Source organism: Amphiprion ocellaris, chromosome 9 (assembly GCF_022539595.1).
Source record: "Amphiprion ocellaris isolate individual 3 ecotype Okinawa chromosome 9, ASM2253959v1, whole genome shotgun sequence".
NCBI lineage: Eukaryota > Metazoa > Chordata > Actinopteri > Pomacentridae > Amphiprion > Amphiprion ocellaris.
Genome location: NC_072774.1, coordinates 14515127 through 14532792, shown reverse-complemented (window position 1 = coordinate 14532792; position 17666 = coordinate 14515127). Strand labels below are relative to the sequence as shown.

At 40.7% G+C, this 17666-nt stretch overlaps 1 protein-coding gene across 1 annotated transcript in view; it reads right to left on the bottom strand.

Moving 5' to 3' along the window:
• LOC111579336 (ubiquitin-conjugating enzyme E2 E2) overlaps positions 1–17666 on the bottom strand; it is a 29456-nt gene that overhangs the window by 11584 nt on the left and 206 nt on the right. Inside the window, exons 2-3 of the mRNA XM_023286591.3 lie at positions 16107–16290; positions 14838–14888 (exon numbers count right to left, since the gene is read on the bottom strand). Of these exons, the coding sequence (XP_023142359.2) occupies positions 14838–14888; positions 16107–16282 (227 nt within the window). The 5' untranslated portion in view covers positions 16283–16290. The remainder of the gene's footprint in view (positions 1–14837; positions 14889–16106; positions 16291–17666) is intronic.

Genomic DNA, 17666 nt, shown 5'->3' with positions numbered 1-17666 from the left:
AAAAACTTGGGAGGTGCACGAGCTGTCAAAATGACACTAAAGTGCACTGTGCGCCAGCAGAAACAACGTCACTTTTGGCACATGCCGCCATGCACAAGGGTGACAACAACTACAAAGCTCTGCTTCAGGGTGTCAGTACACTCTCTACAGGCAGTGATTAGCCAGATGGGTGGGAGGGAGAAAGTAAGCTGGGGTGAAACTTAACACACATTAGTCACATTACAAGTAGGGCTACCACTCAAGACGAACCGATGAATCGCCTGAGCACGATACGTCGATACAGCGCGGTTGGCCGCGCTGCATCGTGCATATATAATATATGTGCGATGCGGCGCGGATGTCCGTCCGTGTTACGCGGTCCGCTCGGACGGTGATTGCTGTTGCATTGCGCGCTCACTTCCAATTTTGATGACGTATCGTGCCCAGGCGATTCATCGATTCGTCATTAGTGGCAGCCCTAATTACAAGTGCAACATTATGAAGGCTTTTGAGGTAAGACTGCACAAAAATGTGTCTGAGGACTGACTGACATCTACAAAGACTAGACAAGCCCCAGTTAAGAACTGGTTTGTCCCACATGCACTGTGTTGGATGGAGAGGCATGTAATGTAAAGCTGTTAATTTACTGGTATATCTTTGAAGACAGTCGCAAATATCAAATGTAAAAGAGAAATCTCCCAGCAGTAACTGGATTTACAGACTAGAGATTAGAGTGACATCATGCACTCACACACTATTAAATGATCTTATCTGCTGAATGTCAACACTAACTGATTTCAACTAGAAGAGACATTGTTCAACTTGGTACAAGTGGTCACACCCAAATATTATTCATAATTGGCTGAGCAGTTGTGTCTGTCCCTGCCTTTATCTGAACTATAATCAGGCCTCATTCGTTTGCTTTTCACCCCATCTTTGAGTACAGCTGTTTAGAATCTTCAGATGGAGTCAGATGACACATTCTACAAACTATTCATTTCGCACACACACTCACCTTTACTTGTGAGCCTATGTGGCTTTTGATTACAAGCCCCTTTTTGCTTTTAATTATACACTTTGACTCTGACTGATTGATAAAGGCTGTGGATCCTGGTAAATGTGGCTGATGAATGAATTGGACGACTCTCCAGCACTACAATACTTTGTTTATACATTTCTGCTGCTGAAAGAACCCCAAAGACAGCTTATTTTACTTGCTCAAGGCAATATTCCCTCTGTGAAACTTAGGCTTACATTTCTGTGCTACACACACCTCAAGGTAACATTGTCATTACCGCTACGCTACTCAAAAGCTTCCCTGACACCATGGGGAAAGAAAAATCAGACTATTCCATTCCCAAGCATCTACAACAGAAGCAGATGCTCACTTCTTCTGAGGCTGATGAGTTAGTAGCAGCAATAATAACTTAGACATGATGGAAAGATAGAGCTGAGCAGCCATGGCAGAGGTCCTCACTCAGCAGCGAGATTGCTGTAGGGGATCTGACAACCGCACTAGGGCTGTGGATAAAGGCCAAGTCAATAGCTGAATGTGCATGCCACCGCTGGCTGTTGCTTGGAGACCTCCTCCCCCCACCGATTCGGGTGTTTCTGGGGTGCTTTGTTGCAGCTGGTTGAGGGCCAGCTCATTCAGGATCTGACAGTCTCTCACTCAGCTTTTAGTTTGGGAGAGGTGAGCAGTGTGGCAAGAAGCTCGAGTTGAGTCATGTCAACTCATCCGCAGTTTCATAGCTTCAAGTGTTTGTATGAGATTCTATTCACCGAGCTGTAATTAATGCGCGATAATGTCAGGAATTAAATGTCTTCTGATTTCTTGACCCTGGTTAATAGCTGTGCAAAATATTACGCTCTCCAGCTGACACATGGAATTCACAGTAATTAGTGGGTAATCAAGGCGTTATGTAAATTTCACCTCTGCAAGTGCAACTTTAAACCAACAGGCTCATATTTTCTTATGTTAAGTTTTTGTCTCATCATGCTCGTTTGGTGCTTCACAAAATCAGGATCAATGTGAAGTCAGTAAAGGTGCTACAAAGAACAAATCCGGAATAATCCAACAGCTGGCCCTGAAATAGAGATAAATATTACCTTTCACTTCTGTCTTTCTCTCTCTTTGTGGAAAAAACAATCTTCTCTTCATGCAGACAGATAATACATGCCGTTAACTACTCTAACAGTGCTATTTAAGATCTCTGTTGTAGGTTGAAATAACAATAACCTCTGTGTAAATAACATTACATCTGCAGTGCACTGTCAGCCAAATGCCTTGATTCAGTGAATATTTGGGTCATTTGTTTCAGGGGTCTGGGATACATTAGTGTGCGGGTGTCCGTGAAAATCTTGCCACTGCCCTGTCCTTTGAGATTACAGTCAAGTAAAAACCCACTTTGACAGCTGTGCTGCTTCCTCAACAACAGAGCACCAAAATAGTGTTTAACCAGATTCTCACTGCTCTCTTTTCTTAGAGGGTTGTTCTTTCCTCCGATGCTTCTTATTTTCAATAGAAACAACCGTTCAGATCCCTCTGCGTGTGTAGTGAGCACGATTCAGTCGTAAAGTCATGTTTGTGGTACCTGTGAGAAAGAGCGAGCAATTGCATCTCACTCTGACCTTGTTCAGTGCTTCACCTTAACAAAAACCTCATCAGCATTCACAAGGCTAAGAAAGATTAGAAACTTTGAAATCTGAAGACTTCACTGAGACAGCTTACAGAGCAGGAAGGTTAAGAAAACAGTTTCTTCAAGGTATATAAAGAGGACATTGTACCACAGGCTTACTTTGTCATTTTTACATTTCATTCTCACTTCCTAGAAACTATCCAAGCTGTGCTCCTTATTCAGAAAGCAGTAATATTTCCATATATATATATTCAATGACCTTTCCTTGCTATGATACAGCACAGTATGTGAGATCAGAGTCCCTTGCCCATTTAATCATCCATATAGCCATATTTTATAGACAGAGCAATCTGCAGATTGGTGTCAATGCCAAAAGATACCCTATTATCTAGCAGCATAAGAACTGGGCTAATCTCCACAACATCGCTAACCTATCTCATGGTTATTGTCACCCAGAGATAATTCCCACAGACATCAAGGATCAAGTTAAGTTAATGAAAGAGAGATAGCCATGAGATAGGCTTGAGCCTCTCACAGGTGAATTCATCAGGCAAAGTAAATTCATCTACTCTGGCCAAATTTTCAAGTAGGGAAAAAGACTTAATAGTTTACTTTACGAGGAAATTATTTAAAGATATTCAAACTGATTTCATTGAGTCAACATCCCAATTCAAATTGAAATGTCAGCCCAGAATAAATCTGAGTTCTGATCTCAAAGAAAATACTGCAAACAACTGCTATTACAAAAATGGAGAGTCAAAACCATGACAGGGAAAGAGCAGGAACAAACCGTTGGTGTGCTTGTAAAGACCGGATGTGATGATAGAGTCTAAGACAAACCGTCATTCAGACAAACAATATACAAATCCTCTCATCACTGTCAGTAAAGCAGGTCCAAAGAGTTTGCTGGTCAGGCTTCAAAGACCACTTCTTTGGTGGTCTCTCTGATTAGTTGCTATGCCAGTGCCAGACTGTGTAGCGCATTGGCAGCAGTCAATTCACAGCAGACTTCATTTTAAAGACCCTTTTAACCTTTTTAACCTGTCCATATGGTGTTTTCTATATGCTAGATAGATGTATCATGAGTGAAGTAAGAAGTCGACACCTATCCTGAGAATTTCTCCCTTGAAACTGCAGCACAACGATGACAGTCTTAAAAACATGGATTCGGATTTTCTAGATTTCATACATGACAAACCAAAGGAACAAATCCTGTCAACTTAAAGAGCTGGTGTGTTCGAGGTGTTGTGTGTGGTGTGAACTTTATAGATTTGCACATTCTAAAGGAGGCAATGGTGTTGAGTTACATCTAAGCCATTTAAAGGCAGGAAGGGATGATTTTCGAGGGAAAAAAATGTCATTTTAAAACAGAGATAAATTTGGAAGGATTTAATCAATTCCTGGATAGGGACTTAAATCATTATTTGTCCCTTGAGTTATATAAATAGAACCATGTAACTGTCATCAGTCATGTGAACTGTGATATGATGTTGGGCAATCTGTGAATTTTCTGTCCTTATGAGGCAGCCACAATGAAAAACTGCAGTTGTTCCACCTCTTTTCTCAGAAAACTGTCAAGATTCACACCCTTTCTAAAAAATTCTTTCACCTTTTGTATCTGATACTGATTTTACAAATGCAAGAATGCCTAAAAGACTTTAGATGCTATGCTAAATATCGCAAACAATAGCTGTAACTGATGCATTTAGTTATATTTAGTGATTTTTGTGGTGGGGGGAGCATTTATATATCTGGAGCATATAGACTGAGAATAGTGAAGTGCAGCAGAAATGGTATGAAAGGTTTCTTTTCTTCCCCACATCTTTTCATTTTCAAGAAGTGTACAGCAACCATGAAAGGTTTGAAAGGTTTCTATGGATTTTTTTTAACCACTGTAAAAACTGGTCACTACAGGAAGTCAACGTAATCGGCATGACTCCAAGCTAACCACAGCTGGCGTGCTCACTGAAATGAGAACTACTCAGCCACCTTTCAAGTCTAAAAGGGTTTAGCATCTGATACTGAAAAGATCAGGTTACATTCGAAAGATCAGATTAGTGAAATATTAGTTTCACATAACATAAAAGGTCACAAAACAAAACATGAAATTATAATCATCAAATACGTTACTATGTGTGGGAGAGCAAAACTACAAAGCACAAAGCCAGTGTGCTCCTAAAGCAGCCCGGCACGCAGCAAGCTGTTTATGGTAGCAGGTAAATAGCTGTCTGAGCCAAAAACTGCACCAAGGGTCTGATAAATAAAACAGGAAAGTAAACCAGTAATTGAATGTGAATCAGTATGTTTTGGAGCTTGTGAATACCGCTAAGCACAAATAAAACCATTATCTGCATTATTCGCCATTCCAGTTCATTCCCCGCAGGGACTTTTTTCCCCCTAATAGCACCGTCATTCAGTTAAGATCTTCTTTTCTATCAGTGTGGCTGCTGCGGTTATCAGAAGAGGAACTTTAATGAAGCAATCTTCTTTCCCTCCGACCGTGAAAGAGCCCCAAGACCAATTACTGTGCAGCTCAACAGCCGAGGTGACACCTCCTTCCTCTGTTCTCTTTTCTTTATTGTCTCAAATGACATGGTTTGTTTTTTAATCAAGCCTTTTATTGTTAATCTGCACAATGAATACTACAATTATTGACCAGAAGGTTTATCCAGCAACAAGGCAAATGGCCGAGTAGGTGGATGCATGCTTTCCAAGTCAAAGGGAATAACACAATTTTATTCCCACAGGGAGACAACCTCGCACGCTGGGCTCAATCAATCTAACAGCAGTCAGCATTGAACTGAGGAAGTATACTTGGGAAGAGAGGTTTGAAGAACTGGCCTTTCAGTCAGGAAGTCTGCATTCACTGGGGTTTAAAGTCATGCTAACAAAGCTGTAAATAAAGCAGGGGATCTGTTTATTATCCCCAGGTTTCCTCTCTAATTCTGCAAGACAGTTCTGAGGTAAAACACAGATTTTGGTGTGGTAAGCATTTTCCTCTCTGCATCTGTGCTGCTGCATGCTGCCAGCATCTCATGCAGTGCAAGTGCTCGCCTCTGGCTAAAAATTAATAATGCAGAGCATATATCATTACTATAATACACAGGCTTTGCATAAAGGAAACAGCACAACATCATGAGTCATAAAAATATCACTTAACCAACAAAGCAATGCTTTACAACCAAAGTTACACAATTCGGCAGGAAAAAAAAAACAATGAACACATTGAGATCTAAATCATAACTGATGTGGAAAGAAGCTTTTTTTTAGTCATTTTTGTAAGAGCATGAAAGTTTTAAAAATGTGTGTGTGTGTGTGTGTGTGTGTGTGTGTGTGTGTGTGTGTGTGTGTGTGTCTGATGCAGGTTAATTATAAACATTTGCTTTGCTTGAATAAAACAAGTTAGAATTTGTGCTGACATGCAAATTGGTTTACAGGGCAGGGACTTACAAGAACATGGCTTCAGGAAAGAAAACTGCCTAAAAAACTGATCTGTCTCTGAGACAAAACTGCAGCCTCTTGCAATTTATAGACTAAATTATCCACGAGTATGGTGTTGATATTTTTAATTTCATAGCCTACCACCAAAGTCTATTCAGCCATAATTAGAGATAGTTTCTTTAGCCTTCCTGCTTCCTTCACAAAAGCACTCTGAGCAGCCATTTGGCCTTGTGGCCAAGGGAATGGACTTATTACCAAAAAAAAAAAAAACCAAAAAACAAAAAAACAGGTTGTGATCAGAACAAGCCGAGCTGCCAGATCTGCTACAGAGCCTGATGCTCTTTTGGTCTAATCCCTTGATACCATAGTAGCCCAAAGGTTTACAGGTACAGAAATGTAACAACGTTTCTAAGTCATCACTTAAAGAAGCTCAGAGAAAAGGACATTGTTTGGGATGTTATCACTGCTTATTACTCATTTCACCACTCAACAGAATGTTAGGAGTGTTAACATTGCTTCCCCTAGACCACAAATATGTCATTAAGACACTTTAAACCCTCTTGGCAGGAGCTGTGATTTGTGACTTCAGAGGGAAATCCATTAGGTTTTGAGATCTCAGTCACAGGGGTAATGGGATCTCAGAGCGATTGTTTACTTGTGAGTTACCGTATTTGTTTACTTGCCAAAAGATTCTTCTGTTTGCTTTAATGTTGGCCTCAGATTACCGTTCAGTCATTCTCAATGACCTAAACTGCTTCTACGAAGTCGGTGCTGTAATGGCAACACTCCACCACAAAATGTCCACACGCCATGCTTCATGCTCGGCTTCCCCACAAACCCATTAATAACACTGTGGACAAATGTTTGCCAGAAAACTACCTCACAAATGAGGACATTGAGAATTCAATGGCACACATGAATCAAGGCAGGCCATGTTCACTGTCAAACAAGTGCCGCAGTGGAAAACATTTAGAATAAATTAAACTGGGGCTTGTGTCAGAGGGAGTGCATATGTTACCTTTATTCTATAGGAGCAAATTCATTTGTGTTGCACTAGGGGAAGTATGTTGAGGGCCGACTGGTTTGCTGGGGAAGAAAATTATTTTCAGCAGATGTTACATAGGTGCATGAGGAAAGTGGTGGCTATAACAAATCAGCAGAACCCAGTCTAGCACCATCCATCTGTACAGCCTTCTGCTCTTGAACCAGGCACAAGATATCTTTATTTATCTTTCAGTGAGGCCATTTTTTCCAGACTGCATATTTCTCCCTGTCCTATGTCCTATCTGAGAGACATTATAGCTAGTGTGCATGTTGCAAATGAAGAGTTTGAAGAACTAAGATCGTATGTATGTTATAGTACAATGTGCTATTTAGTTCATGCAAGCAAAAAAAACCAAAGACTGTAAGTACTGGAATAAGAACTTAGCTTAACTATGACTCATGAAATTCAGTTACTACTATACATCTCAAGTGAAAAACCACTGACTGTTTATAAAGATGGACAAACCCTCTGCGTTGTCACCCAAAGGTTTCCTGAGCAGTTTTGAAGCTCAGTGTGGTGGCTCTGTGTCGCCATCTTGGCAGTTCCTGATGTCTACTCTCAGCTAATGCAAAAATGAGCGGTGGGAGATGGAGGATACTGTGGACAGACTCTCCTATGATGGTACCCACTTGTCATTCAAAGTAGCCACACTATTAATTGTGCCAAACTTTAAGCCTGAATAAAATTTACATTAGTGAGTTGTGGGTTTTTGTGGATTTTAGCAAAAAAAATACAATTTTTAAAAAATGCTTCTGGTAAAAAAAAAAAAACGAATTACTTTAATGGATTGTTTAAACTGATTATTTAGGCAAAAATTCCAATCATAGTTTAATTCCATATGAGATTACTGCTTTGCAATGATTTTTATCATTGCATTCTCAATACCTATCAGTTTTGGACAGCAGGTCACTCTCTCACTCTCTCACACACACACACACACACACACACACACACACACACACACACACACACACACACACACACACACACACACACACACACACACACACACACACACACACACACACACACACACACACACACACACACACACACACACACACACACACACACACACACACACACACACACACACACACACACACACACACACACACACACAGACACAGACACAAGAAGACATCTTTCGGCATTACTCCAAACTCTGAGAAACGATGAGCATTCACTGCTTTCGTATTATTTTAGAGATGAAACAAAAAAGTCTGACAAAGTCTATTCAGTCTATGTAAATGGATGGCTCAGTAGACTCAACAGACTCAACATGCAACCTCTGTTCAATATCCTGTTCACTTTCACCTTGTGTGTGTGTGTCTGTGTGTGTGTGTGTGTGTGTCTGTGTGTGTGTGTGTGTGTGTGTGTGTGTGTGTGTGTGTGTGTGTGTGTGTGTGCGTGCATGTATTTTATTTGCACTTCTTCACTTTGATTTATATAGTAATTTTGCTAATTTCTTTCTATCTATCTATCTATCTATCTATCTATCTATCTATCTATCTATCTATCTATCTATCTATCTATCTATCTATCTATCTATCTATCTATCTACATATTTCTTGTGTGTTCTTATTCTTTATATTGTTTCGGTTTGTAACAGGTGCACAAAGCATTTCATTGCGAATTATACTGTGTATAATTGTGTTTCTGATAAATAAAGGTCTTGAATCTGAATCTTGAATTCAATGTTTCTATGTAACACTTGTGTAAATGGCAGATGATAGGTGAAAACACACTCAACATACACATCATCCTGCACAGTGAAGTGAACAAGGTGTTAGTGAGAGAAAACTGTTTTTGTTTTGAAATAAAAACACTGAAAATGATAAATTTACAGATTCACAACTGATCTGTCACAGTGTGAATGATTGTTATGAGGGACAGATGGAGTGTGTGTCTTTCTTCTGTGTCATCCAGGCTCTCTGCTTTATTTAGTGGCCGACACAGAGGAGGAGCACTTCATGGAGGTATGTGGTTGGAAGGGGCAGTAAGACTGACATCTTTTTCACTGGTGATAGACCATCTGCCTATCAGCAGTGAAAGTGTGTGTTTTTTACTTGCTTCAAACAGCCTCCAAATTCTACCCGTGGTAATTCATTGACACTGCCATACACAATACGGTGATCAACTCGAATACCCAGGAGGTATTCCTGGAGCTCATCCCCCCTTTTCCTCCAGTCCCCGTCCCTCCGCCCCTTCATGAATATTAATAAGGCCTCCCTGCTGTGCTTAATGGTAACGCTGTGAAAAATGATGCTGGCTGTGTCACTCACATATAATCCCCCAGGGGCATGGCACAAAACTAATACGCAGTCACCACAGACATGAAGATGATCCCATCAGTGAGAAGAGAATTAGAGGTCAGAACCTACAATAGCGACAGCCTCATTTCTTGGTGAGACTTGATGATGATGGAGATAAATATTCATGCTAAGGCTCTAAGTCAGCAAGCATGTGATGCTGTGTGAAAAGACATTTTCCCTACAGCTTGCATGATAGCATCAACCAGTGACAGCTCTGTTTAGGGTATCATGAGGGCATTACATGACAACAGGAAAATTCAAATAGGAGTATTTGTTTCAAAGGTCAGCCATGTAGTACAGCTGTATTACACAGCCTCACAAAAGAATGAATGACATGCGAGGTAGTCAGCTGAAGCTCCAATCAAGCAGCAAACAAAATGTTGACTTTGGCTGCAGACGGGGATTATTTTCAGTATCAATTAATCTGCTGACTCTTTTTAAAATTATTCTCATGATCTATTATTTAGTTGCTCGATGAGTTGACTTAGCAAATAAAAGTTGGTACCTTCACTAGTTGGTAAATGTTATGCAGCTACCCACAGCTAGCCAGATCTTCTCCACACACACAAATACACAGATGTTGTAAATCAGAAAGGGAAGCAGTTCAGATGATATCTGATGAAACAAGTGCATTTTGGCAGTATTTTGATCTGAAAAATTTAAACAGGTTTGTATACAGTCTATCAGAATCAGCTGGCATAAAACCCTTTGACTAGCCACTTTCAGTATAGGCATGTGGACATTAACATGCAAGGTGTTTTGTTAAATTCAGAATAATCTAAATTTAAATTTACATCTAAATCAACAAATTAGTTGCTGAGAACATCCCTGTCTTCTAAAATATATAACTGTGAAGAATCCATAAATGTTTAGTTTTCAATCAAGCATTAAATTTAGGTAGGTGCAGAACAGCAAATGGACACTGCTTTAAAAATGACTACAATAATTATTCAGTTTCTGACTAGCAGGAACTGGTGAACATTAAATTCCAGTAAGACAATATAGGAGAAATATAAAGTATGAAGGGTGGTGTGTTTAGTTGCTCTGAAACCAAGAATATAACAACAACAGTGTGACAACTCAATTAAACAGCACATTTACCTGCTCTTGCATAATCTGCAAGCATTAATATATCTGGCTAACTAATTTAATGCTACAAAATGCCAGAGATCCTTTCCTTGTCACCCTCAAAATACTAACACTAACTAACCTTATATTTCAATATAAAAACAAAGCTGTTTTTGTTATTTGGATCAAAAACTTTCCAAGGTTTAGCTTCAATTCTGTGCAATGTAATGTCTGCAGCTATGAAGTGCGCATTTAGGACATCTCTAAAAAGGTCCTTATTTTTATGAGCCAGCTGAAAACACTAGAAAGCTGGCCACAGTCATTGTTCTCAACCAAGTCACAGAGCTAATAGTAGCTTAATTAGCTAGCTAGCTAACCATAGCTGAAATATCTGCTAGCAGCAGTTGGCATTTCAGCTGGCAAAATCAATTTTAGTCAAGTTAAATTCAGAAACCTGGTTTTATTTACTTTTGCCTGAAATGACGGGATCACCGTTTCAAAATCTACTAAAATATTTGAGTGGTAGTGGTAACGCAGCAGGCCGGGCTTTGCGATCCTTAAAGCAGATTTCATGAAGATCTGATAGAGTGCATGTATACGCTGTTAAAGCGCTCTCACTCTGTAATGTTCCAATCACAAAGGGAGTTATTCTGTGATTATGTTTTGCTAATGACTTTTTAGCTGTACCAACTCTCCCTCAATCTTATCGACTTCCACTTCAGGTGGTGGTTTCTTATATCTCCCAGAATGATTAGTAGTAACCTGACTGAGCAGGGAGCCGAACTTGTTACTCAAAGTGCTCCATGGGTTGCGGCTGCATTGCATTTAATCCATTTGAGTTGCCTGAGGAGGAGAAATTGGTATGTCTACCTCTTCAGCAAAAGGATTATTTTGCTGCGATTTCTCACTGAACAAAAGCAGCTTTTTTTTTTTTTTTTTTTTTTTTAAAGTGCCCTTTCTTCTTAGAATCTGGATGAGCTGACACAAAAACCTGACATTTACTATTATGTCTCAGGCAGCTGAGCACTGTTCTGCTATCACTCCATTTTTTATGTGTAATAGGAGTATCTGTTTGTCCATCTGTGTGACGAGATGAAACAGCACAGTGGCCTAGACCTGCAAGTCGCATCACCAATAGCTGTTATTTTAACTTTAAATGTCCAAGTGTCTCTGTAGGGATTTCAACATCACACGGAAGGAACAATGACAACTCACATCAGTCACAGTGCTGCAATACTAAATGAAGCCAAAAGAAATCCTGTGATTCAACACTAATGACAAAGATAAAAGAGATAAGGAAATATAAAGTGGGAGGCAGAACGGAGTATTTTATATGACAGGAACATATCAAAGTGAGCAGAGGAGGCGGATGCGGGAGAGATGGGATGTGATTCAACAGATAAAGCTGAAGGATTCCACATTATTCTGTGGTCTTGGACAGGAATTGTGTGCTAACTAATTCAGTTGAAGCTTAAACCCATGATAATGTCGTGTAAAATTTAAAACAATTCACCTACATCTACTGCCATTGTTGTTTCAGTCATGTAATATGGCAAAAATGCCAAATATTTATTGGTTTCGGCTTCTCAGATTGTGGAGACTGTTTTGTCTGTGTTGTAATCAATTTGAAATGAGTATCTTTGGGGTTTAGACTGTTGGTCACACAGTTTAAAAGGCATCACCAGGGAAAAAGAGATGTATTTTTGCTGACATCTGGTAGACCAGACAATCCAATTACAGAAAAATAAACTGCAAATTAGTTAATAATGGAAATAATTGTGGTTTGTAGCTCTAATGTTTCAAAAAGAAAAACAGGTGAAGTTAAAAAATTCATCAAGGTGATATTATCAAAGCTTAAACACCCTCTGTGGATCAATAATTTAAACACAACATTTTAATCTTTGTGGATTTGAAAATACAGAAAGATTGGTAAGTCTGTCATGTTTCCCTTTAAGGTATCTAATCGAGCTTTATTCCCAGTAAGATCACTGAAAATATTTGTGCATCTTGCTGGAAAGAAAACACTATTCATTTCAAAAGTTGCTTCATATGCTTCAATAAGTGTAAAAGCACAAGCTGCCAGTACAATAGACTTAAAGTGTATGACAGTGAGAATAATTGCCATGTCAAATCCTCTTGGGCTTCAGCATGTTCCTGTTCGTCTGATGCATGACAACTGCCAAGGTGACAAGCAGACTGTCACAAAGCCGAGAGTGAGATAAAGCTTGGAGACAAATTTAAATACTTGCTTGTGATTTCCAAGTACTGACATAGCACTAAAAGTATGACAGCTTTGTTCACGTTGCATAAAAATTGATTTTTTAAACAACTTAAGCCCCATTATTGTAGACTCTTCATAGTCCCAGAAAGCGAGGAGAAATTAGTAAGCGTGTGATTTATCAAGACAGACGGATTATTGAAACAACAGATTGCGATATTAAATGCAGCTGAGGGTTATCACAGTAACCTTAAATGGGATGCCTGAAGAAAGGGCGTAGGTGTTTTATTACACTTATCAAGTGGGCACCTCCTGCCACAGATGTTCCACTAAATTAGATCCTCAACACTTCCAAGGTGTTAAATGGTAAATTATGACTCTTAGCACACATCAGCGCTGAAAGACGGGCTCTCTGTTTTGCAGACAGGAAAACTGTGTGATCCGTTAAGGTGAACAGAGTGCAGGTGATAGAGAGGACTGCAGATTTTAACTACGAGATGAAGAAGGTAAATTCCGTGTGCCTAGGACGACGTGTCGACAGGGTCCAAGGGGCTCCTCAGCCGAGAGACTGATGAGGTGACGTACATCAACTAGCCCCCAGCACCACATTTGCCGAAAGTACCAAAGTGAATCTCTTAAACACAACTCTCTGTCTGGCTGCTGAAGGGGGCCAACAGTCTGTGACTCCATTTGTAGCAGGGAATGAAATGAATAACCTTTCAGGCTAACCTGGCCAGGAGCAGGGAGCGTGCAGCATACAAATGACGACACTAGCACTGCGGTGTGCACTCATTCATGCGAGAATGTAAATGGGGCTGTGATCGCCAGCATGAGAAATCTGGCTTTTGCAGCATCTGACCCCCTGCCATTGTTAACAGACTGCTAATCTATTTGAGTGCATCACAGAAAACACAGTACCAGATTTTGGTATCATTTTAGAGTAAAGAAAGGGAACACACACACAGAAAAGGATTATCTTGAAGAAGCTTAATTGTTTCCCAGGCAACTAGTTCCCCCACTAAGATGATGACTGTGAAATTTCTGCTAGCGATTATTTTACTTTCAAATGACTTACTTGTGTCCTCAAGCTAAATCCTTCATGTGAGCCAACCTAGATTTTTAGGGGGAGGTGGGAGGGGGGTTTGAAATAGATTAGGGTCCTCGAGGAAAACAACATCTCCTTTAGCCTCCAGTACAATAACAAAATTGGGATGTGAGCTGAAATGAAAAGGTTAGCTCAATGTTTATCGTTAATGATGGTGGGGTTCTGATGAGACCCAGCAGGGGTGATTAATTCATGCAATAAACAAGGCTGTCTAGGGTGTAGTAATTTCCAATCGCCAGATGAGTCATACAAAGCAGTTTTCCTTAATCATTTTAAGCAGGTGCCTATGAACGACCATCCAGAATGGTCAGAAAACATCAGCATCTCCCACAAGCGTCCTCAACAAAAGCCGGCTTCCATTTTCTTTCTTAATTTGCAATGGAGTGCTGATTCAGAGTAATTATTGTGCTGTAATAAACAGAGCCACAATCAATGACACCATCACTTTGTGCTATTTAGCTCAATAAAAGCCAGCTCCTGAGCTACATCCCAAAGGTATGCCTTTTGTGATGTCCACTGAGACTGATGCACATGTGGCCTGCCACTCGCTTGCGACCATATCTCTTCCTCAAAGGGCTCAGAGCTGCAGCAGTTGCACACAATAACCATTGTCTGTGGTAAATCCCCAGCACGGCAAGGGGGGAACCACACGAGAATCAAAACAGGTTTTAAAGTCATGCTGCCACTCATTTTCAACCATTTCAGTGGAACCATAATACTGTCATCTAAAAGGCTGCGCTTTCAGCAGGGGTTGCAGTGTGAATTATGCAGCAGCAACAATGCTAGGATGGGCTACAGTCACTCTGATTCACCTGAGATTACCATCTCAAACAAAAAACACAAACAACAGTATTATGGGAGCAAAGACAAAAGCGAGTGCATTACAGCATGGCCTTTGTGTTTTTAGAGACAAGAAGCTGAGAAGCGAGCACATCCCTGCTGTCTATATTCATTACAGCTTGAGCATCTGTACATACAGGCTTATGAGTCATTACAGTAATGCTTTGAATGTATAACATCTCCTTACCTGCAGTTTGGAGGTGGGTCTAGTGTTATTTCTGCAAGCTCTTTCTGAATCCTGAAAAAGAAACATGTTATTGGTAAATTTTATGTTGGGTGGGTAGAAACTGTAGGACATGCATTTAGTATTTCAAGCCTGTGTAGACGTGAATGTAGCTTTTAATCCTAACTTAGTGACAATGTGGAACTAAAGTATGTCTTCATGACAAGTTCCAACACTGCAGATTAGGGCCAAACAACTGATTGATTTCATAACAAAATTGTATTTTGAAACAATATAATTAGCAAAGGCTGCAAACTGGGATGTATGTTACACAGCATGTCAGCTGTGTCAGAGGTTTACAAATTCATAACGTCCTCCTTGTGTGAAAATCACACTTTCAATCTCACGTGGTAAAGTCTACAAATGCAGTTTAAATTTATGGCACAGTGAATACTCAACTGCAGCAGGACTTTAAAAAATGTAAGGGCAAATCAAATCACAGTATCTGTCAGAGCAAATGCAATTAGATATTCTCTCCAAATTGATCAGCAGTACTTCTGTTCGTTTATGATTACAGCTTAAATGCTTCTCTTTTAAGTTACTGAGACAACAAATCAAGTACGCACATTAATTCATCTGGCTCGATGATTTGCAGCAGACAGTTGTAAAAAATTGTACATTCAAACAGTAAGGAGCCACTGAGTGCCAACACTGATGCTAAACTCACTTTAATAAAAACCTTGTGCTTAATACAGCATTAAAATCGGTCCAGCTCTTAGTGGTAAGGTCCTTCTTCAAAACTGCTTTTAAGCGAGGCACAGACACACAAAAGGGAGATGTTCATAACATCAGTCACTGTTATAAAAAGACTCAGTGGCCTCGGCCAACTATTTGCTCAACTGGTTGCATAATTCTCTCATCGCTGGTCTTTTTTGGGAAGAAGCGCTAAGACTGGTGGAGGTAAGTGTTGGTGGTGGTGCAGGAGAGACAAGGGTGCTGCGGAGCATGAGGCGTATTCATTCAAACAAACCCGCTGGAACGAGAATATCTCTTTCAAATGACAGCAGCGACACTTCAGTGCCGAGCTGTGAGTGTTACCTCCTTTCTGTGGGTTTGGTGTCACACTGAATAGCGTGGATGTTTGAAATGACAATGCCTGTGGGACTGCAGTCTTTTTATAAAACTTCACACCCCCGGGGCAACAGGGGAGAGGCCTTCAGTTTAACAAACAACTCCTGTGTAAATGCTGCTGCTCTCCAAAGCCAGATTCAAGCTCCTATCTATTTTTCTTACCTCTTGGCACTAGTTGAAAGTTTAGCAGCGGTTTTACTCGAGATCTTGGTCTCCTTCTTTTTGGGCTGTGCTTGCTCTCGCTCCTGCTCAGGTGGTACCGATTCCCTTTGTTCAATATCCGAGCTTCCCCCGCTTGTGCTGGGGCTGTCGTCCGGTCTCTGCACTTCGCTGGACATCGTGGGCCCTGGGAAGAAAAAAAAAAAAAAAAAAAAAGGAAGCAAGTTAACCTTAACACATGAGCAAGTTTGCACATTGTTGATTTGTTTGTTTGTCAGGTAGATTTGGGAGAAGATTAGTTTAAATCAATCTAATGCTGGATGTGGATGAAAATTGGACTAGGATGTGTAGAGCAGATGAAAAGACATTTGTTGAAGCCTAAAGTGCTGCGAATTACACATGTATAGGACCCTTGTTAAAAGGAATATAATGAAACATTCACCTAAAGATCTACTAGGGATTATGCTGTATATTGCAGTGTAGTCAGGTACAATTTATATGGCCTAGATTTCTGAGACAAACTAAAGATGCGTGTCATGCTTTTCACCTTTTCTTTTGACAAATACTGGATAATACATTAGTTGTACTAGATAAATATAATGCCTTTTTTTAATCAATAAGTGAGACAAATATCATCAATGCCAGATCAGAAGGGACATTTGAACATGATGAGGCCATCCGTGCAGACGAGCGTTTCCCCGGTTTTGTTGAAAATTAATTAAAGCCTCCTTCTTTACAGACGACAAAGACAGGGCAGAAATAATTGAAATGTAATACGAGAGCAAAAACAGACAGAAGCTGTCCGATGGGTGAGAAGTCAATCAAAACGATCAAGTGAAGTGGCGGACAGGTCGCCTTTCCCGGGGGGCGTTTCACGGTAATGATAGGGACATCAACGCCTCAAATGTACCCGGTTCAATAGCGGTTTCAGATGCCAGAGTCGATGCGGGGACATAATACCCCCCCAAAATAACACCAGAGCCAAGTTAATATGTCTGTGTGTTATTAGGCATCACTCAATTGCCCGGTCCGAGCAGATAGGTCAACGTTTGTGGGGATGAAACACACAATAGGGGTCGAACAGGGGAATGAAACCGAGCCGTCCTACAAAAGCGACCGTAAACATTGTGGGGAGCTAGCTAACATTACAAGGCCGGGGGGAGGAGGCGGAAAGTAGGGTGCGTTACGTTACCGCCGAGGGGCATTTAAAAAAAAAAGGAAGCTTGAACAGGCCTCGGTGTTTTAAACTCAATGAAAATACGCATAGAAGAAGGCGTTTCTGTCGGACTCGTCCGAAGCAGCCGACGGCGGGGGCTGATGGAGGACGGTCAACGGCAGGGCCAGCGGAGCGGCGGGGGGGAAAACCAGCGGATCCCGGCCGTTTGCGGAGTGTCCACATTGTGCGTTGAAGAGCGGTGACCCTGCCTCGGCACAAAGGGAGGCTCGTCCCACACATCCACCTCCCCCCTCTCTTCCACCACCTCCTCCGCCTCCTCCTTCTTCTTCTTCACTGGAAAACGACACTTTTCACGGGACATTTACTTACTTTTCGCGGATCGACGA